At 36.3% G+C, this 23,129-nt stretch overlaps 1 protein-coding gene across 1 annotated transcript in view; it reads right to left on the bottom strand.

Moving 5' to 3' along the window:
• The window catches only part of LOC145981195 (sodium-coupled monocarboxylate transporter 2-like), a 71,166-nt gene that overhangs the window by 37,475 nt on the left and 10,562 nt on the right, over nt 1-23,129 (bottom strand). Inside the window, exon 4 of the mRNA XM_083114317.1 lies at nt 676-727. Within this exon, the coding sequence (XP_082970443.1) occupies nt 676-727 (52 nt within the window). The remainder of the gene's footprint in view (nt 1-675; nt 728-23,129) is intronic.

The raw sequence follows: 23,129 nt of genomic DNA, 5'->3' as shown, positions 1-23,129 counted from the left end.
GATATTTACCTGAGAAACTCCTGTCTCATCATCTTTGAGTTGCGAGACTCATACTCGCACCGACAGACATTACACGCAATATTCTGTAGTCCAAAAGTGTTTACCGAAATACAGACTACTTAATTTTTTTTGGCAATCTTTCTCTGGTCATTCTGTATCTTCAGTGTAAGCAAATAAACACATAGAAATAAGTATATTACTGAAATAAAGATTTTGAAATTTTCTTCTACAAATACACGTATAATGGTTGCAGGAGTGTGAGGCAAATCAATTTTTACTACGATAACGATATAAAAATTCAGAGTTTTAAGTTGGAATGTTTTCAGTCGCTAGAAACTGAAGGATTGATCTGAGATTGAATGACACTTACGGCTCGACACATTTGAAGATAAACAAGAAACTAATTTTCAATTTTTTAGGAAGCTTCAAATTATGTTCATATTTGTATAGATATATCATTATAAAGGAATTAATGGGATGAGGCATTAAGTGTATATTTTAATTCTGTCGAAATGTACATGAGTATTAGAAAAAAGACGAAAGTTAATGTTAGGTTATTGATTTCTTAGTCAATTATTATACTAGAAAAATCTGATTAAAACAGAACTTTTGAATATGTTTCAATGTGGCGTAATTATACGACTAAATAGAAGCTACTGTAACACATGTTCTTACCTTGATTCAAAGCTAACCCAGCCGTGTAGGCTGATATTGGTGAATAAAATATCTAAAACAGATTTAAAAAAGGATAGATATATTAATTCGAATAAAATACACATCTATACATAAGCCACCACACTGAAATAATTTGTAATAGCTAAAAGTACAACAAACAACTGTTCAAATGTTACAGAGTATTATTACTCTGCAAGAACTGAAGCATTCCACCGAAAAACGCTGTATGACACTTTTGGGAATGTGCTGCGTTACCAGTAAAAAATCATGCTGCGGCCCTGTTTCTACAGGCTACAAGCTGGCCAGTCATAAGGTCGGATGTTGCCCAAAGATTGCTACTGTGTTTGCATAAGGTTTTATGTTGTTTCTACTGTAGTCCAGTAACATACAACATGTTTTACCCGTTGTTCTCGCATTCACTGAAATGTGCCATACAGCGTTATTCGGTGGAATGCTTCAACTGAAAAGCGTACTATTAACGATTATTGTGTCAGTCGAACAGTATATCCAGAGGGACGTAACTCAAATTTATCAAATTTGAAGGAGACAGGAACTCATGTATTCTTAGGAACATCTCTGGCTCTTAAAAAGATTCATAAAATTGGAGATAAGTGTCTCCATCATTTTGCTAACGATTAGAAGTAGAGATCTGACTCCAAATAAAGAACGCTCTTGAGAGAATTTTCTTCAACCGAAACTGAAAACCACATTTTTTGAGTTACCTCCTTTGGTTCTCATCCGACATTATGTCAAATATCAATATCTCAGAAACTACTATAATTGGAAAGATGAAATTTGGTGGAACAGAATGATGTCAATGAAGCATACATTAGCAAAAACGTCGGTCTGTCCGTCAGAAGGAACGAATTTCAGGGCATGTCAGTATTTCTTGAACCTGTACGTGGATGACCTGAAAATATTTAAGTCTACAACGAACGATAATGATACCTTGGAACTGCAAAAAGACATTGAAAATTTGTATAACGGTGCGCTTAAAACAAACTAAAACTCAATTTTAACAAATGCAAAGTTATGACTTTCACTCGAAAGAAACAACCCTACACGCACACTTACACAATCAGTGGCCACACGTTAGACAGAGTTTCAAGTTATAAAGATCTTGGTGTTCAGTTTGAAGAAAATAACAGTTTCCGAAAACACATCGACCGCATTGTAGCAGAAGGGTACCGAAACCTTGGGTTTATAATGAGAATGGGAAACGACTTTAAGAAGTCAGAAACATTCCAAATGCTATACAATACCTACGTAAGGTCGAAATTGGAATACGCGTATATCGTCTGGTCCCCACAAAACCTAAATGAAACCAGCAGAATAGATAATGTACAAAGCAAGTTCCTTCGATTCCTAAGACTGAAAAAAGACGGCGTTTACCCCAAATATACTCCTTATCATACCCTTACAATCCCTAGTGATAGAAGAAACATTCATCAGTTACTATTCTTGCATAAACTTTTAAACGACTCATTAGACTCCTCTCAGCTGCTCTCAGAAATCCTTTTTTATGTACCATATAATAAGTTAAGACCACGGAAAGAGCTCTTTCAAGTACCGAGAGCTCAAAGTCAGCCAATGCGGCACCCACTCGGAGAATATGTAGGTTATATAACGAAATTGCAAAGTCATATGATAAGATAGACATCTTCCAAAGTTTTCGAAGGTTCAAAAGGGGAAACTGAAACTTACTTCTAACACCAGACTTAACTTTGTTTAGTAGTTCGGTCTCTTTATGTACAGGCGAAAGAGTCCATCCTATTTTTCTTTTTCTTTTTGTGTTATTTGCTAATTACTAATTACTATCATTACATCTATCATCTTTTATATGTAAGGTGAAGCTCATATGTTTTTCCATGGTTATTTTCTTGGTTATCATGTGTAAGTTCTAACCTCACCTGTCAGGTTACTACTTTATACTTCTTTTTCATATCTAATCTTATATTAATTTGTATATTACTGTAACACATATTATCATATTATCATAGTATTTTACCTTATGAATTCTGCTGATTGCATATTTTGTGTACCAAACAGTGTTATAATATAAGACACTGTTAGTGGGCATTTGCCTGTAGTGTCATGTCTTTAAATAAATAAATAAATATAATACAGTGAAGTCTGACAAAACTAGTACAGGAAAACTCTCCATAAACTACTCTGGGCGGTCTGTCAACCTGTCTATGGAGATAAACATTCTACGTAACTATTCAAAAAAACATAAATTTTTGATGTTCATTTATGGAGAATAGCTTGTACACCTGGACACAGAACTTGGAATGTAAAAACTATTGGAATAGAAATTTTGGATAATTCTACTGCCTCGCCTTATTTGTGTTAAAATTTATAGGTACATGTATATTTAAGACATTATTATATACTCTCATTACACACATTACAGATAAAATTGCTATTGACATTTATATGAAAAGTACTAATTGGTTGCTTGTAATCAAAATATAATCACTTCGAGAAATAGATTGCACTTCGAGTAACAGATTGTAAGATTTTACACTTTTGTTGATTAATATGAGATTAACTATTAGTTAAATTAACTGTAGGCTACAGCACCTGTAGATTATGGCTGTCATATATGCAGTATCTCTATGTTGTCGGTATTTAACCCTAAGTACAAATCACATTATTCGTACATTCATAATCATCACTTCCCATAGGAATTTCTTACTACTCTACCATATTTCTACATAGAAATGTTTATTGTATCTTTAGATTTTTCACTATGAAGATTATGAATGTAACTTTTTGTGCTTTGCTAGATTCTACGCTCGGCTACACAATAATATTAAGCTGAATTTCTGAATCATCGCCCAACTGTGGGATGATAACTAGATTTCATTAGTTGTGTTTTATTTCTGCTCACCCATACCTTATCCTTTTCAAATAAGCAATTTTCACTTGGATTGAAATTAGGTCTGCTGTGGGCCAATTGTTGAACAGATAATCTAATTGGGACTGGACCTACAGTTTGAAGTTCGATCCGTGTCATTGTGTAACGTTTCTCCATCGAGTATGGGACCCGGGAACCCTTGATTTAAAGCGACGACGCCATTGGGTGGATTCCAGTATTAGCTTGTATCTTTCACATACTCTCTGTGTGTTGAGCTGTACTTCAGGTATTAATAAATGTTTTGAATGGAAAATGTTGTTCTTAACAACTACTCACGAGTATTTGCACTTTTGCTGCTCCTAAATCTAACACTGACGAATTTCTATACTCGAGAAGATCTAACAAAACATAACAATATTCCTCATGACACTTTTTTTATGCATTCCTTTGGTTATCCCTACTGACTTTTCTTCTATTCCATTTGAACAAGGATACCTGGGACTGTTAGAACACTAAAGTCCCATTCTTTTGTAAATCATTCATGTTCAACAGAATTAAATGGCATGTTATCACAAATGACTATCCACGGAATGCTATTTGTTGCTAACATCAATTTAAGCTAATATATCACCTTTACATCAGTTTTGGATTTTAATTAATAACTTCCAACCATTTTTAAAAAGTAGTCATTAGTAATAAGTGAGAAGTGTCTCCATATTTACAAATGAAAACACTATTGTTTTACGGTTAATCTGTAATTGATGGTGATATTCAAAGATTGTTACAATTTGATGGCTGTAGCTTTTTGCATGCACCATATTTCAGATTTTTTTTTTTAATGTCTGTTGCCATCTCAGGGCACTGACCAACAGTGGGGAATTAAAGACGTTCAAAATGAGTGGGGTGACTGAGGCTGAACGGAGTATGATCATCGGCACCCACCAATTCGGACATTGCATCTGTTAGATTTCGGAAAAGTTGCAGATACCATGCGCAACAGTCAGTGATGTAGTGACGAAATGAGAGCATGAGGGTGTGATCAACATACAACCGCAACGTGGAGAAAAACAGTCAGATAGGGATCAGCAAGTGCTCCGACGTGTGTTGAAGTCAAACTGGCAAGCTTCATTGAACACTGTGGTCACACACTTTCGAATGGCATTGCGAAGTACTCGTGCAGTGGGATTCATGAGTATTACCGTGCAAATTGTCCATGACTATTTTAATTAGTTTTTCTCTTACATCCTATATGTTTTTTAAGCGATGGATTTTTATGTATACTGGTGTAGAAGTTGTCAACAACTTCTTTTGAGTTTTCTTTTAATTCTTGAATCTCTTATTGGGTCAAATAAAGTGCACGAACATAATGATGGACAATTTGCAATATAGTACTCATGGATCCCAGTGTACCAACCGTTGAGAGGTGGTGGCACTGGTATTCCATGCCGGGCTTTTGATGCCTGGATCCCTGAATGACGATACCTATCACAAGTAGTGTAAAAGTATATACTCCTGTCTCGATAAATGATGAGCCCCCCTCAGGCAGATTTGGCTACACTTAAAACTAGCTCAAGATGTGCATATGAGCTTATTGCTCAAGTGTGGTACTCTGTCTAACCCAAGATTTTTGTAAAAATGCCCTCGGGAATTTCCCGTGAAATGATGAGCCCCCTGAGATTGATTTGCCTACACATACAAAAGCTAGATCTGTGAGATTGTTGTCCATAAGCTTGTTAAAAATATGCCCCTCTTGATATTTTTTTTGGCTACACCTAAAACTAAGCCAAGATACACCCACACCCACCCACATACACCCACACCCACCCACACCCACACATATTTACTTCTGGTTTAAGTTCAATTGAACACCAGCCTCAACTTGCATATCTAATACTAAGACAATATAATATGCAGAGACTTTCTAGAATTGCTCTGTGACCCTCTCATTTCTTACATCATAAACATATGATTTTTCACCTATAAGAATAACACTACATATGGTGTCATCAGGGAGTGTATCATGGAATTCACAGATAATTTTAATGTTTGTCCTGTCATTAACCACAACTTGTTTCCTTTTTTAAGTGTTGATGACAAACATGGGTCTCTGTGTTTTAAATTCATCTGGTGTGTAATACATGTCAGTATTGCCAGTAGTGACCCTTTTATATGCTGTAAATGCCTCATATAATTTGAGGAAATCATCCTTGGACATGTTTAAATTATAATTTTCACTAGGGAACACCTCATTTCTGCCATTTTTAAGATATATGTTCTTGATGTTGCAGTTATCAAATTTACTTGAATTTTTTTCCTGATTATTGTGTCTTCCAGTCTGAAACAGTACCACCACAAAATCTGGCATGTCATATTGTATACTGGAGAATAAGTTTGTAGCATCAAATTCATAATAGGCACCAGTGGCAGGCTTCTGTACACATTGATATGTATAAAATTGTAAAGGAATCTGTGGATTTTTTAGGATATCAGCTTTGTATTTAAGAGCATAACTGGCTTTACATTCAACAACTGGCATTCTTAGCTCCATAGTCTGAATAAGGCACTTGCCCTCATCAGGTAGGGTATTAGGCAGAGCTTCCCCGGTAGAATTTAATGTACTGTACCTCATCAAAGCATTATTATCATTGGCAGCTCTTCTAAATGTAATTCTTAAACCACCCTTCCACATAATATCTTTGTAATCTGAGAAGAATCCTGGCAACAGGCGCATGGGGAACAGCAATGTGTGGCTTTTAGATAATATCTTATCACCAGCCTCAAATCCACCTATTTTGTAGTAAGAAGCCTCGGGTTTGGATAATTTTAGTGTGGCCAAAGCTGTAGAGGTAATGCCGGGGTAATCCACTTTGTTTATAACAACACCGTGTTTTCTGATCTCAATTTCAGAGAACAGATGTGGCACAAAATTGTCCACCAATCTTATATTTGAATTTGCCGGATAATCTGTACCATCGAGCTTTACAACATCAAACTTGATGTATAGATCTGCTCTGTGGGGGTGTATAAAGCCATCCCCTACATCAAGATCAACCTCAATCTCTGTGTTGGGTTGATTTAAATTTGCAAAGGTCCTCCTGTTTGGAGGGAATGATTGTAGCTCATAACTCTCAATATTTTCCATTTTTTTTGTATGTATTTTTATTTAAATATTAATCTCTATGATAGCAGTTGTTGTGGCTCCAGCAAAATCAACTAATTCTTATTTTTCATTAGTGACCATCAACTCAATGTAATCTATTCTATTATGGCACACAGGAAAATATAATGTTGGTGATGGAGTGTAGATGATGGGCTCCATAAATTCAGAGTTAGGTTTGAATGTTGCAATGATGCCAGTTTGTTTGTGAGTGCCTATGCCATTTGATTTGGTGATCATACCCTTGGCCACATTACAGTGAATATTTAGAGTCTCTATGGCTAAGAATTTAGGTATATTAATAGCAGTGTGTTTAATAGCTGGTTCAAGTTTTGTGTTGTTCTCAAATCCTAACAGCTCTCCTATAGTACCCAGATCCACTGTTTCTGTAGCAGATACAATCTCTACTCTGTGAGTGACAGAATTTTGAGTTAATACTATACCTCTGGGTAACTGAGCATTTAGAGTGGACAGATTATACTGCCCTGGAGTGATGACAATTTTTTGATCACCAACTGCAATTGTGTTGTTGTGGTGTGTAATATTAGGGATCAAGTACATGCCATAAAATGCTCTGAGAGCTATTGTTTTGGGATACACTATATCATCATGTAATCTAAGTTTCAATATTGAATTTTGGCTGGTGAGATGGAATACCCCCATGATGTTTTCAATACCACAAGGCTTTTTAAAAATCTTCAATTGATGGTTTATTTATTTGAGACAGATATCTAACAACAGATAAACACAGATGTCCACAATTAACATCTTTGAAATTTTGAACACGGGCATTATTGTAATAAAGATTAGTTGATTTTAGATATTTTACTAAATTTTCAGGTGGAACACCTCCAAATGAATCAAACACAAATGCCTCATCTTTTAAATATTTAAGATAACAGATCCAGTGAGTGCCCTGATTTTTGTACTTATCCAAATTAACTATGCCACACTCTTTGTTGAGTGGTTGTTCTGGTAAAGAATCAGACATGCACACACCTCTAAAATGTTTGATGCCCAGTGGCTTGATTAAAGCTTCAATATCTTGGTTTGTAAGCGGCTCTTGTTTTTTTAAACTTATTCATGGCTTTCTTAACACCTTTGCCTTGTTTCTCTATGGCCAGATTATGGCGCTTCAGTTCGTCTAATTCTGCCTTATTCTTCTTGGCATCTATTACTGTTTTTGCAATAGCAGCTGATCCCCCGGCCAAGCTCCCCACAGCCCCAAGTGCTGCTAAGATGGCCGGGATAGTAAATATGAAGCCACCCACATGTGATTTTTTCCTAGATTGCTGTAATTTTTTTAATTGGGGGGTACTAAGTAATAATTTCATACCATGGCCCTTGGCAAGACAAGAATTTTTTTTCTTGCGCTGCTTTTTGGTTAAAAGACTATCAATAGTTTTAAGAGATTTAAGACCTGCATAAGGTATCTGATACATAACACCCTTGGCCTTCATTGTAGGTTTATTATATACATATTCACAGCCCCCACCCCAGTTTTTGTTTGGTATTCATAGCTATGGTGGTTCCCAATGCTGCTATTCTCTCACTTAAAGAAGCATCTTTGCTTACAAATCTACCAAATGCAGCCTCTTCTAATTTCTTGTCTGCAACATGTCTCTTGTCAAGATCAGAATGTGTGTTGTATGCTACGTCATGGTCTCTGCAAGCAGCATCTAGGGGATTAACATCAGGGTCCCCTCTGTTTAATCTATGGTCCAATTTTGTGCCTGGACCACAATACTGATAGCCTGGAATGTGTAGTTCAAATGGCAGCTTGTTTATAATGTCATTAACCAACCCCCGACCCTCAGAGATATTCCAAAATTTGGGGGGTAGAGTATTAATAATTTTTATAAGATACCCAATGCCCTTAGTGTCATTCACTATAAAATTAGACAATTTGGTGCTTATCATGTCCATAATTCCAAACTTTTCATTGTAAAAATTGTGGTTGCCAGCAGTTTCCTCCCCAGCTATCATCAGCAACCTATCTACAAGTTTCCTGACATCATCAACCCACACAAATTCTTTAGGCAGGGTGTTGTATTGTTTGATTCCACTACCTGTCTTGATCTGTGACCATATGGGCTTGATTAAGTTGTTGTATTTTGCTCCACTGCTAGACTTGACTCTTTTTTGTGTGGGATCATTGTTCTGGTATAGAGCATCTGATTTTATTAATATTTCTTTGTAGTGCTCATAATCTTGATCTGTATAGCTGCCAGGCCTTTTCCTAGTCATCAGTTCCCACAATCCAGGTGTTGAAGGATACTTAACAAAAGCACCTTTTTCTCCAAGATGAGATTCTGAATATACAATCAGATCATCTCCCATAAATGTTACTCTAAAATTGCCAATTCTATGTATGATGCTACCATCACGCTCTGTGTCAGCATATAAGCCAAAGACCTCATCTTTGTTGTCTTTAGGTGTGCTTAAATATTTTTGAGCAAGAAGACCCAATTCAATAGGATCCTGAGTAGCTTCAATTCTTCGAGGAGCAACAGGACTAGGTGTATGAATACTAGAAAGTGGGGTGATTGGGTAATCTAATATGTTCCTTGCAGCTACAGGTACAAGCTCTGTGATCAAATTTTGATTTTGCTCTGTAACAGTTTTGATATTTTTACCTAATTCACTAATAGCATCGATAATAGACTGTTCTGTTTGCTTGTGTTGTTCATAGATTCCTCGGTTCTCTGATTTCCATCCCTTAAACCTTTTTACAAGATAATCTCTTAATTTAAGATCATCCATGATTGACCTTTTCATGGTTATTTATATATGTTTCAATGTCTAGAAAATTGTTAATTTTTTTTCTGTATTTGCCACTATTCTGTTTCCTTGTCATATCAATTGTGACAAACCCATAACTGTCCTGGTTCCAGCACCTACTGCAAAACTTGGAAAAATCATTGTTGCTCAAGTCCCCACCTACATATTCATCATGTATGTGTTTGAGGTTGGTATGATCTTGATGAAACACACATATAAAATTGCTGTTGTCTCGGATCAGCTGCTTCGGTATTTTAGAAAAAGTCTGTGCCAGGTAGAAGCAATCTATGTTTTTGTGTCGGCCCTGTGTAAAGAAATTTCTAACCTTGTTTTAATTATCCAGTATAATGCCATCAAACACAACAACAGAATTATCGAGACATTCATGGAGTGGCTTAACATCTGATTCAAAAGTGGCTATATCCAATCCATCATATAGCTTCATCAGCTGCTGATATTTTAATTGTTCCAAGCTTTTAGAGAAGACATACAAGTGCCTGTTTTTCCAGTCTAACCAGTTGGGTGCCAATAAAAAATTATCAATCATTAGTGTAGTTTTACCACAAGCCGATGGCCAAACAATAAGACATCTAATATTATCAGGCAGCAGCATTCCATTTCTCTTATTCTACTGTTCAGGCTCTGGCAGCCTCTTTATAACATCCCAGGTGCTCATAGTATCACTTTGTTTGCCTCGATCCAGCTGTGTTCTGGAAGTCCTAGCCATTTCACCTGTATCTTGTTGCCTTTTCTGCGGATGATTTTTTCTATGAGATATGTGTCAGGCTGCTTAATTTTGCTGAGTTCTTCTTCATAGAATCTGCCTTTGAGAATTTCTCCTCGGTGATCTTTTATTATATATGTGTATCGGGTCCCAGGTTTAACTTGAACCACTGTAAATAATTCAGTGCTCCAGTTTCTTGTAAAGCCTCTTTTGAATAAGTGCTTATATTTGCTGATTCTTACTTGATCACCCACCTTGTATTTAGCTTTTCTTGTTGTTGGCTGGTATCTAGGATAATAAACAGTGCTGATCAATTTTTGCTCATCAGATGAAGTTACCTCAGAGGGTTTCATGTTGATTGTGGAATGGACAGAGTTGTTATATTTATGTAGAAGTTCTGGAAGAATATTAAGCCATTTATAATTACCTTGCAGGGTAAATTGTTTATACATATGATTTTTTAGGGTTTTGTTGAATCTTTCTACAATTGAGGCCTTGAGATCACTGTAACTCGAGTTGTGTTCTATTGACTGGCTTTTAATAAATTGTTGGAACACAGAATTATAGAATTCTTTGCCATTATCTGTTTGCAAATAGCGCGGTGATCTTCCACTCTGATTGATGATTGTCCTGAAGGCTTCTGTAACACATTTTCCAGTCTTGGATTTGAGTGGCACAGCCCAGGCAAATTTTGAAAATGTATGTATGACAGTGAGAAGATATCTATACCCCCTGCTGATCTTGTCTAAATTTTTCAGCTGTCCACTTGCCATCTCAACCAAGTCACACTGCCATAAATCATCTATGCCTTTTGTAACTACTGGCAGTCTCTTATAATTATGTCTGGCTTGTCTGTGTAATTCATCAACAATAATTTGTCTAGACATAATATGTAAACAAGAATATTGCAACTATAGGGTGTTCAGCAGCTGATACTACAGGATTTTCTAAATACAGTTTGTCTCCTATTTGTATATTAAATTCCAGAGAGCCATCATCTTCAGCATAAGATGTTTCTAATGTATTAGGGTCTGTAAAATCTTCTAACTCTACACTGATGATTTTTGCTTTGTTATCAGCATTTGTTATTGATAAGGTAGGGTAGTGGTGTGCCTGTGGTTGAAGCCAATATTTGATCTTGATTGGTCTAAGTGTGCCCCCAACAAAAAACTGGTAATAAAATTGTGCAGGGGACAGCATATATATTTTGCCACCTGGTGTAAATGGTGAATCATATTCTTTGTTGGGGATACTGTACAATTCAAGAATTACTGTATGTTTAGGATTCTCGATTATGCCAGTTATTTCTTTTTCTGCTGTGAGCAATCTACTTGTTACAGATTCAAGGTGCTCATTGATAGTCCTAACAACATCATCATGGCCTGGCTTGATCTTTATGTCCACAACAAGTTTCTTGTATTGTTGCACAATCTCTTGAAATTGGGTGGCAAAAACAGACAAAGCATTTGCTTGGTTGGATTCGATGCTTCCTAGCTGTTGCTTGATGTTGGCTACAATTTGCTGTAAATTTTCAACAACTGCCAATTTTGATTTTGAGCAGTAAGATCATCGACTTGTCTTCTGATATCCTCAAACAGGGCATGCAGTTCATTAATATGTTGATTAGTTGGTAGAGTGGCCACTGTCTGAGTAAGTTGTTTGATCTCTGTCTGGATATTCTTGATATCTTCTGATTTCAATATGCGATTCACAGCTCTCTTAATATTTTTAAGTTCCTGTGATGTAGGCAGATTTGATACAGTATTCTGCAAAGATTCAAGTGCCAATTTCACATCATTTAATTCAGAAGCATCAACCACACCACGCATAGCATCTTGGAGCAGGGCTATATCTGCCTGAGTAGGTGTTGATTGTTGTAAAATTTCAAGTTTTGTTTGGATATCATCGATTAAATGATGAAAATGAGATAGCTCAGATTCAGTGTTGAGGTTTTCAAGCTTTGTGATCTGTTGCTGGACACTGACAAGGGTGTCTACAATACCAGGCAAGCGGGATTCTAGAGATTCTTGTACATTTGTCAAATCACTTTGCACTGCTGCTATTGTACCCTCAAGATGGGTTATGGTACTTTGAAGTTTTCCAAAATCTTCATATGTTTCAAGTTGCAGCTTGATGTTGGCAACACTCCGAGTTATTGCACTCAAAGCATCAGAAGATGGCAAGTTGTTCATAAAATTTTCAAGTGTCTCAATTTTTTCTTTAACCTCGGCTATGGCATTGTTCAGAGGATCCAGATTTGGTATCTGTAGTGATTGAATCTGCTCCTTTAGAGTGGAAATCACTAGATCAAAATCTTCTTGTGATTTTATGCTTTTGACAATTGTTTGGAGCTGTGTCTGGACATTATTTATCTGCTCTTCCAATTGTTGTTTCAATTGCTCAGAGTTGGTGGCCTGGGTCTTAAATTTGGCTTGAACAGCTGTTACAGCGTCCTCTAAACTTTGAAAATTATCCAATGTAGCCAAATCAGTATATTTTTGAAGCAGCAATTTGAGTTCAGAATCAATTTTAAGAAGGGGGTCCATGCATTGTGATTGTAAATTTGTAATTTCTAGTTGAAGACTGGCATTGAGTGTGGTTTGTAAAGCTTGTAAATCACTTCTTAATTTCTTGACTCTGACATCAAGCATCAGAATCTCATCACTGTGATCTTCATGCCTTGTATGGCCAAATATATCATTAGGCATTTTTGTTTTAGTGGTTATTTATTATTGAATATCTAATTCTTAATTCTATTGAAAAAGGTATAAGCTTGTCATAGGATCCCGGGACATCAATATATAAGCAGTCACCAGCAGAAACAGTATATACAGTGCCAGAAATCATGTTTGAGTGCTTTATCCTGTAAATATTTTTGCCTATTGAAACCTTGACATTACCCTCGGGGGTTGTAATAAATTGTAATTGACCACCTACAGGTAATTGGTAATAATTTAAATTATTGTTAAATATGTACAATGTTTTACCTGTTTCATCATCAACATCTGTAAGTATGCTGTTCAGATGAATAATTAACAAAGCACTTAGTTTAGATATTATATCAGAAGAGGGTTGTGGTGTGGCAGGTCCATAATAGCCTGTTTTTTGAACCCAAATAAGTTCATGGGCATGTTTATTTATTTCAAATCATGCTCTGTAATTGGGCATTGTTTGCCACTTTTCAAATTACAATGACCCCATGGTAGAGTATGTATGCCACATGATAAAATACATCTCTTATCATCATGTGGGTCCAGAGCCACTTTTCTTACAACATTTGTAGTCAACAAGTGATCCACACTCTGAATTCTGCATTCTGATGTTCTGATTGTGCTACATGATTTGAGACAATTTTTGTAATCTTCAAATTCAAGCTCTTTGTCAACAGTTACTCTGCCAATGCCCTTGGCTTTTTTGCAACAGCACCACTACATGTTTCAAAGCTGTACATCTTGGCCCTTAACCCAGCAAATGCCACAATAACATCACCAAGTGTCTCATCTTTTAACTTGCCAGGCAGCTTTTTGTTGTGGGGTTGAATTTTTTTATGTTCACTGGTATCAAAATATTCAAGCAATGCAGGCTGTGACATATCTTGATAAACATCTTCTGTCTGAATATCAAGAATAAGACTATCTGTGTCCATGTACATCAGTTTTACACAATCCTTATAAAAAGGCTTCAACACATCATAATACAATTTTAACATATGTAATTTGGCCAATTCCAATATCACAGCCCCTACATAAATAGGCTTATCAAACTTAATCTTTGTTTTTTTCATGTTGAAGAGTGCCATATTCTCATCATAAATTCTTCTATAATTGAAATTAGGCTTTGCAATCAATTTTTTGTTCCGGCTGGGGTCAGTAATTAATTTAACATCACTATGCTTTCTGACATTTTCTATGGTTTTGCCATACACTGAATTGACCATCAATTTAAACAATATCTTATCAAATTGGCTTATTGCAGATGTTCGAAGCTCTGTGTTTGTATCAATATATGGCTTCAACCATCTTGAGTGCTTGAACCTTAAGACTTTGCCAACTTTGGTCACTTGAACACCATGATTCATTAGGAACTGGAAGTTTTTATAATATATGACATAATCCTGTTTTGGCTCTAGAGTCATCATGAGCTTCTTCTGTTTAGATCCAGGTGAGCACTCAACCTCAGGAATTTGGGGCAGATCAGAAAATGTGTTGTGTAAATCATCAGGAATTGTCAGATCAACCTCTAAGAACAGGCCGTAGTCACTGTCATCAAAATCCTTAAGATCTTCAATATTGAAATCTTCAACCCACTCAAGTCCTGCATATGGCAGTTTATCCGTCATAGCGTGACCATACAAGCTATTTGCATCCACATAAAGTATATAATTTGATGGCAATTCTGGATCATAATTAGAAATATATTTGTTATTAGCTCTGGCATATCTCTGAGAACATTGCACCATCCCTCCTCTTATACATTGCTCCATAAACAGATACATGTCCTGATCCTGGATCAGATCCAATTGCATTTTAGTGTTTAAAAACATTGCAGACCATGCTAGGCCTGGTGCACTGTAAAAATACATTGGATCCAGCTTATAATTTTCCATGGAAGATTTTCTGAATGCCTGAAGTATATCAGCTAAGAGAGTGACATCAAGTTTTAAATATGCCTTGTGATAATCACCAAATGTCTGGCATTTTAAATTGTTCCACATCAACTGGGCATGGTGATAATCATCATCAGTGATTCCAGATCCTCTGAGTTTGCTGTAAAACTGTTGTTGTGGTGGCAGAGAACACTCATCAAATTTAGAAAAATCTGTAACATAATCATATGGATATACACCCTTCCGCCTAATTAATTTCAGGTCCTGATTTGGAAACAAAGCACATGTGATTTTAAATTGATCATCAGATAATTGACTAGCCAGTGTAGCCAGGCTAGCGGACAGAATTCTGTAGGAATCAAGAAATCTTAAGTGAATGGGAACACCATTAACTTTAATTATTTTGCTAATAGCAATATATTTCTTATTACTTTCTGCTAAAATATTTAAATTCTGCTTGTCAAACCCCTCGTAGCTGATCAGATGATGAAAATCATAATTGGATGCACCATGCTTTGTTTCCAAATCAGGACCTGAAATTAATTAGGCGGAAGGGTGTATATCCATATTACTATGTTACAGATTTTTCTAAATTTGATGAGTGTTCTCTGCCACCAAAACAACAGTTCTACAGCAAACTCAGAGGATCTGGAATCACTGATGAAGATTATCACCATGCCCAGTTGATGTGGAACAATTTAAAATGCCAGACATTTGGTGATTATCATAAGGCATATTTGAAACTTGATGTCACTCTCTTAGCTGATATACTTCAGGCATTCAGAAAATCTTCCACGCAAAATTATAAACTGGATCCAATGTATTTTTACAGTGCACCAGGCCTAGCATGGTCTGCAATGTTTTTAAACACTAAAATGCAATTGGATCTGATCCAGGATCAAGATATGTATCTGTTTATGGAGCAATGTATAAGAGGAGGGATGGTGCAATGCTCTCAGAGATATGCCAGAGCTAGTAACAAATATATTTCTAATTATGATCCAGAATTGCCATCAAATTATATACTTTATGTGGATGCAAATAGCTTGTATGGTCACGCTATGACGGATAAACTGCCATATGCAGGGCTTGAGTGGGTTGAAGATTTCAATATTGAAGATCTTAAGGATTTTGATGACAGTAACTATGGCCTGTTCTTAGAGGTTGATCTGACAATTCCAGATGATTTACACAACAAATTTTCTGATCTGCCCCCAATTCCTGAGGTTGAGTGTTCACCTGGCTCTAAACAGAAGAAACTCATGATGACACTGGAGCCAAAACAGGGTTATGTCATATATTATAAAAACCTCCAGTTCCTAATGAATCATGGTGTTCAAGTGACCAAAGTTGGAAAAGTTTTGAGGTTCAGGCACTCAAGATGGTTGAAGCCATATATTGATACAAACACAGAGCTTCGAACATCTGCAATGAGCCAATTTGATAAGGCCTTGTTTAAATTCATGGTCAATTCTGTGTATGGCAAAACCATAGATAATGTCAGAAAACATACTGATGTTAAAATAATTACTGACCCCAGCCTGAGCAAAAAATTGATTGCAAAGCCTAATTTCAATTATAGAAGAATTTATGATGAAATTATGGCACTTTTCAACATGAAAAAACAAAGATTAAGTTTGATAAGCCTATTTATGTAGGGGCTGTGATATTGGAATTGGCCAAATTACACGTGTTAAAGCTGTATTATGATGTGTTGAAGTTTTTTTATGGTGATTCTGTAAAATTGATGTACATGGACATAGATATTTTTATTCTTGATATTCAGACAGAAGATGTTTATCAAGATATGTCCCAGCCTGCATTGCTTGAATATTTTGATACCAGTGAACATACAAAGATTCAACCCCACAACAAAAAGGTGCCCGGCAAGTTAAAAGATGAGACACTTGGTGATGTTATTGTGGCATTTGCTGGGTTAAGGGCCAAGATGTACATTTTTGAAACATGTAGTGCTGTTGTCAAAAAAGCCAAGGGCATTGGCAGAGTAACTGTTGACAAAGAGCTCCAATTTAAAGATTATGAAAATTGCCTCAAGACCCAGAATTTAATAAGAACATCAGAATCCAGAATTCAGAGTGTGGATCACTCTGTTGTAAGAAAAGTGGCTCTGGACCCACATGATGATAAGAGATGTATTTTGTCATGTGGCATACATACTCTACCATGGGGTCATTGTGATTTGAGAAGTGGTAATCAATGCCCAATTACAGAGCATGATTTGAAATAAATAAACATGCCTATGAACTTATTTGGGTTCAAAAAACAGGCTATTATGGACCTGCCAACACCACAACCCTCTTCTGATATAATATCTAAACTAAGTGGTTTGTTGATTATTCATCTGAATAGCATACTTACAGATGTTGATGATGAAACAGGTAAAACATTGTACATATTTAACAATAATTTAAATCATTACCAATTACCTGTAGGTGGTCAATTACAATTTATTACAAACCCTGTGGGTGATGTCAAGGTTTCAATAGGAAGAAATATTGACAGGATAAAGCACTCAAACATGATTTCTGGCACTGTATATACTGTTTCTGCTGGTGACTGCTTATATATTGAGGTCCCGGGATCCTATGACAAGCTTATACCTTTTTTTATAGAATTAAGAATTAGATATTCAATAATAAATAACCACTAAAACAAAAATGCCTAATGATATATTTGGCCATACAAGGCATGAAGATCACAGTGATGAGATTCTGATGCTTGATGTCAGAGTCAAGAAATTAAGAAGTGATTTACAAGCTTTACAAACCACACTCAATGCCAGTCTTCAACTAGAAATTACAAATTTACAATCACAATGCATGGACCCCCTTCTTAAAATTGATTCTGAACTCAAATTGCTGCTTCAAAAATATACTGATTTGGCTACATTGGATAATTTTCAAAGTTTAGAGGACGCTGTAACAGCTGTTCAAGCCAAATTTAAGACCCAGGCCACCAACTCTGAGCAATTGAAACAACAATTGGAAGAGCAGATAAATAATGTCCAGACACAGCTCCAAACAATTGTCAAAAGCATAAAATCACAAGAAGATTTTGATCTAGTGATTTCCACTCTAAAGGAGCAGATTCAATCACTACAGATACCAAATCTGGATCCTCTGAACAATGCCATAGCCGAGGTTAAAGAAAAAATTGAGACACTTGAAAATTTTATGAACAACTTGCCATCTTCTGATGCTTTGAGTGCAATAACTCGGAGTGTTGCCAACATCAAGCTGCAACTTGAAACATATGAAGATTTTGGAAAACTTCAAAGTACCATAACCCATCTTGAGGGTACAATAGCAGCAGTGCAAAGTGATTTGACAAATGTACAAGAATCTCTAGAATCCCGCTTGCCTGGTATTGTAGACACCCTTGTCAGTGTCCAGCAACAGATCACAAAGCTTGAAAACCTCAACACTGAATCTGAGCTATCTCATTTTCATCATTTAATCGATGATATCCAAACAAAACTTGAAATTTTACAACAATCAACACCTACTCAGGCAGATATAGCCCTGCTCCAAGATGCTATGCGTGGTGTGGTTGATGCTTCTGAATTAAATGATGTGAAATTGGCACTTGAATCTTTGCAGAATACTGTATCAAATCTGCCTACATCACAGGAACTTAAAAATATTAAGAGAGCTGTGAATCGCATATTGAAATCAGAAGATATCAAGAATATCCAGACAGAGATCAAACAACTTACTCAGACAGTGGCCACTCTACCAACTAATCAACATATTAATGAACTGCATGCCCTGTTTGAGGATATCAGAAGACAAGTCGATGATCTTACTGCTCAAAATCAAAATTGGCAGTTGTTGAAAATTTACAGCAAATTGTAGCCAACATCAAGCAACAGCTAGGAAGCATCGAATCCAACCAAGCAAATGCTTTGTCTGTTTTTGCCACCCAATTTCAAGAGATTGTGCAACAATACAAGAAACTTGTTGTGGACATAAAGATCAAGCCAGGCCATGATGATGTTGTTAGGACTATCAATGAGCACCTTGAATCTGTAACAAGTAGATTGCTCACAGCAGAAAAAGAAATAACTGGCATAATCGAGAATCCTAAACATACAGTAATTCTTGAATTGTACAGTATCCCCAACAAAGAATATGATTCACCATTTACACCAGGTGGCAAAATATATATGCTGTCCCCTGCACAATTTTATTACCAGTTTTTTGTTGGGGGCACACTTAGACCAATCAAGATCAAATATTGGCTTCAACCACAGGCACACCACTACCCTACCTTATCAATAACAAATGCTGATAACAAAGCAAAAATCACCAGTGTAGAGTTAGAAGATTTTACAGACCCTAATACATTAGAAACATCTTATGCTGAAGATGATGGCTCTCTGGAATTTAATATACAAATAGGAGACAAACTGTATTTAGAAAATCCTGTAGTATCAGCTGCTGAACACCCTATAGTTGCAATATTCTTGTTTACATATTATGTCTAGACAAATTATTGTTGATGAATTACACAGACAAGCCAGACATAATTATAAGAGACTGCCAGTAGTTACAAAAGGCATAGATGATTTATGGCAGTGTGACTTGGTTGAGATGGCAAGTGGACAGCTGAAAAATTTAGACAAGATCAGCAGGGGGTATAAATATCTTCTCACTGTCATACATACATTTTCAAAATTTGCCTGGGCTGTGCCACTCAAATCCAAGACTGGAAAATGTGTTACAGAAGCCTTCAGGACAATCATCAATCAGAGTGGAAGATCACCGCGCTATTTGCAAACAGATAATGGCAAAGAATTCTATAATTCTGTGTTCCAACAATTTATTAAAAGCCAGTCAATAGAACACAACTCGAGTTACAGTGATCTCAAGGCCTCAATTGTAGAAAGATTCAACAAAACCCTAAAAAATCATATGTATAAACAATTTACCCTGCAAGGTAATTATAAATGGCTTAATATTCTTCCAGAACTTCTACATAAATATAACAACTCTGTCCATTCCACAATCAACATGAAACCCTCTGAGGTAACTTCATCTGATGAGCAAAAATTGATCAGCACTGTTTATTATCCTAGATACCAGCCAACAACAAGAAAAGCTAAATACAAGGTGGGTGATCAAGTAAGAATCAGCAAATATAAGCACTTATTCAAAAGAGGCTTTACAAGAAACTGGAGCACTGAATTATTTACAGTGGTTCAAGTTAAACCTGGGACCCGATACACATATATAATAAAAGATCACCGAGGAGAAATTCTCAAAGGCAGGTTTTATGAAGAAGAGCTCAGCAAAACTAAACAGCCTGACACATATCTCATAGAAAAAATTATCCGCAGAAAAGGCAACAAGTTACTTGTCAAATGGCTAGGACTCCCAGAACACAGCTGCATCGATGCAGACAAAGTGATACTATGAACACCTGGGATGTTATAAAGAGGCTGCCAGAACATGAACAGCAGATTAAGAGAAATGGCAAGTTGGTGCCTGATAATATTAGATGTCTTATTGTTGGGCCATCGGCTTGTGGTAAAACTACACTAATGGTTGATAATTTTTTATTGGCACCCAACTGGTTAGACTGGAAAAACAGGCACTTGTATGTCTTCTCTAAGACCTTGGAACAATTAAAATATCAGCAGTTGATGAAGCTATATGATGGATTGGATATAGCCACTTTTGAATCAGATGTTAAGCCACTCCATGAATGTCTCGATAATTCTGTTGTTGTGTTTGATGACATTATACTGGATAATCAAAACAAGGTTAGAAATTTTTTTACACAGGGCCGACACAAAAACATTGATTGCTTCTACCTGGCACAGACTTTTTCAAAAATTCCTAAGCAGCTGATCCGAGACAACAGCAATTTTATATGTGTGTTTCATCAAGATCATACCAACCTCAAACACATACATGATGAATATGTAGGTGGGGACTTGAGCAACAATGATTTTTCCAAGTTTTGCAGTAGGTGCTGGAACCAGGACAGTTATGGGTTTGTCACAATTGATATGACAAGAAAACCCAATAGTGGCAAATACAGAAATAAAATTAACAATTTTCTAGACATTGAAACATATATAAATAAACATGAAAAGGCCAATTATTGATGATCTTAAATTAAGAGATTATCTTGTAAAAAGATTTAAGGGATGGAAATCAGAGAACCGAGGAATCTATGAAAAACACAAGCAAACAGAACAGCCTATTATTGATGCTATTAGTGAATTAGGTAAAAATATCAAAACTGTTACAGAGCAAAATCAAAATTTAATCACAGAGCTTGTACCTGTAGCTGCAAGGAACATATTAGATTATCCATTCACCCCACTTTCTAGTATTCATACACCTAGTCCTGTTGCTCCTCGAAGAATTGAAGCTACTCAGGATCCTATTGAATTGGGTCTTCTTGCTCAAAAATATTTAAGCACACCTAAAGACAACAAAGATGAGGTCTTTGGCTAATATGCTGACACAGAGCGTGATGGTAGCATCATACATAGAATTGGCAATTTCAGAGTAACATTTATGGGAGATGATCTGATTGTATATTCAGAATCTCATCTTGGAGAAAAAGGTGCTTTTGTTAAGTATCCTTCAACACCTGGATTGTGGGAACTGATGACTAGGAAAAGGCCTGGCAACTATACAGATCAAGATTATGAGTATTACAAAGAAACATTAATAAAATCAGATGCTCTATACCAGAACAATGATCCCACACAAAAAAGAGTCAAGTCTAGCAGTGGAGCAAAATACAACAACTTAATCAAGCCCATATGGTCACAGATCAAGACAGGTAGTGGAATCAAACAATACAACACCCTGCCTAAAGAATTTGTGTGGGTTGATGATGTCAGGAAACTTGTAGATAGGTTGCTGATGATAGCTGGGGAGGAAACTGCTGGCAACCACAATTTTTACAATGAAAAGTTTGGAATTATGGACATGATAAGCACCAAATTGTCTAATTTTATAGTGAATGACACTAAGGGCATTGGGTATCTTATAAAAATTATTAATACTCTACCACCTAAATTTTGGAATATCTCTGAGGGTCGGGGGCTGGTTAATGACATCATAAACAAGCTGCCATTTGAGCTACACATTCCAGGCTATCAGTATTGTGGTCCCTGTACAAAATTGGACCATAGATTAAACAGAGGTGATCCTGGTGTTAATCCCCTAGATGCTGCTTGTAGAGACCATGACATAGCATACAACACACATTCTGATCTTGACAAGAGACATGTTGCAGACAAGAAATTAGAAGAGGCTACATTTGGTAGATTTGTAAGCAAAGATGCTTCTTTAAGTGAAAAAATAGCAGCATTGGGAACCACCATAGCTATGAACACCAAACAAAAACTGGGGTGGGGGCTGTGAATATGTATATAATAAACCTAAGATGAAGGCCAAGGGTGTTGTATATCAGATACCTTATGCAGGTCTCAAATCTCTTGGGCCTATTAATAATCTTCTAACCAAAAAGCAGCGCAAGAAAAAAAATTCTTGTCTTGCCAAGGGCCATGGTATGAAATTGTTGCTTAGCACCCCGCAATTAAAAAAAATTACCCCAATCAAGAAAAAAATCACATGTGGGGGGATTTATATTTACTATCCCGGCCATCTTAGCAGCACTTGGAGCTGTGGGGAGCTTGGCCGGGGGATCAGCTGCCATAGCAAAAACAGTAATAGATGCCAAGAAAAATAAGGCAGAATTAGATGAAATCAAGCGCCATAAGCTGGCCAGGGAGAAACAAGGCAAAGGTGTTAAGAGAGCCATGAATAAGTTTAAAAAAACAAGAGCCGCTTACAAACAAAGATATTGAAGCTTTAATCAAGTCACTGGGCATCAAAAATTAAGTCAAAATTCTGTCACTCACAGAGTAGAGATTGTATCTGCTACAGAAACAGTGGATCTGGGTACTATAGGAGAGCTGTTATTCTTTGAGAACAACACAAAACTTGAACCGGCCATCAAACACACTGCTATTAATATACCTAAATTCTTAGCCATAGAGACTCTGAATATTCACTGTAATGTGGCCGAGGGTGTGATCACCAAATCAAATGGCATAGGCACTCACAAACAAACTGGCATCATTGCAACATTCAAACCTAATTCTGAATTTATGGAGCCAATCATCTACAATCCATCACCAAAATTATATTTTCCTGTGTGTCATAACAGAATAGACTACATTGAATTGATGGTCACTAATGAAAAATAAGAATTAGTTGATTTTGCTGGAGCCACAACAACTGCTATCATAGAGATTAATATTTAAATAAAAATACAT

The sequence above is a fragment of the Lepisma saccharinum genome, chromosome 29, assembly GCF_977018435.1.
Source record: "Lepisma saccharinum chromosome 29, izLepSacc3.1, whole genome shotgun sequence".
Taxonomy (NCBI): Eukaryota; Metazoa; Arthropoda; class Insecta; order Zygentoma; family Lepismatidae; genus Lepisma; species Lepisma saccharinum.
Note: the sequence above shows the minus strand (reverse complement) of the source record. Positions and strands in the feature narration are given on the sequence as shown.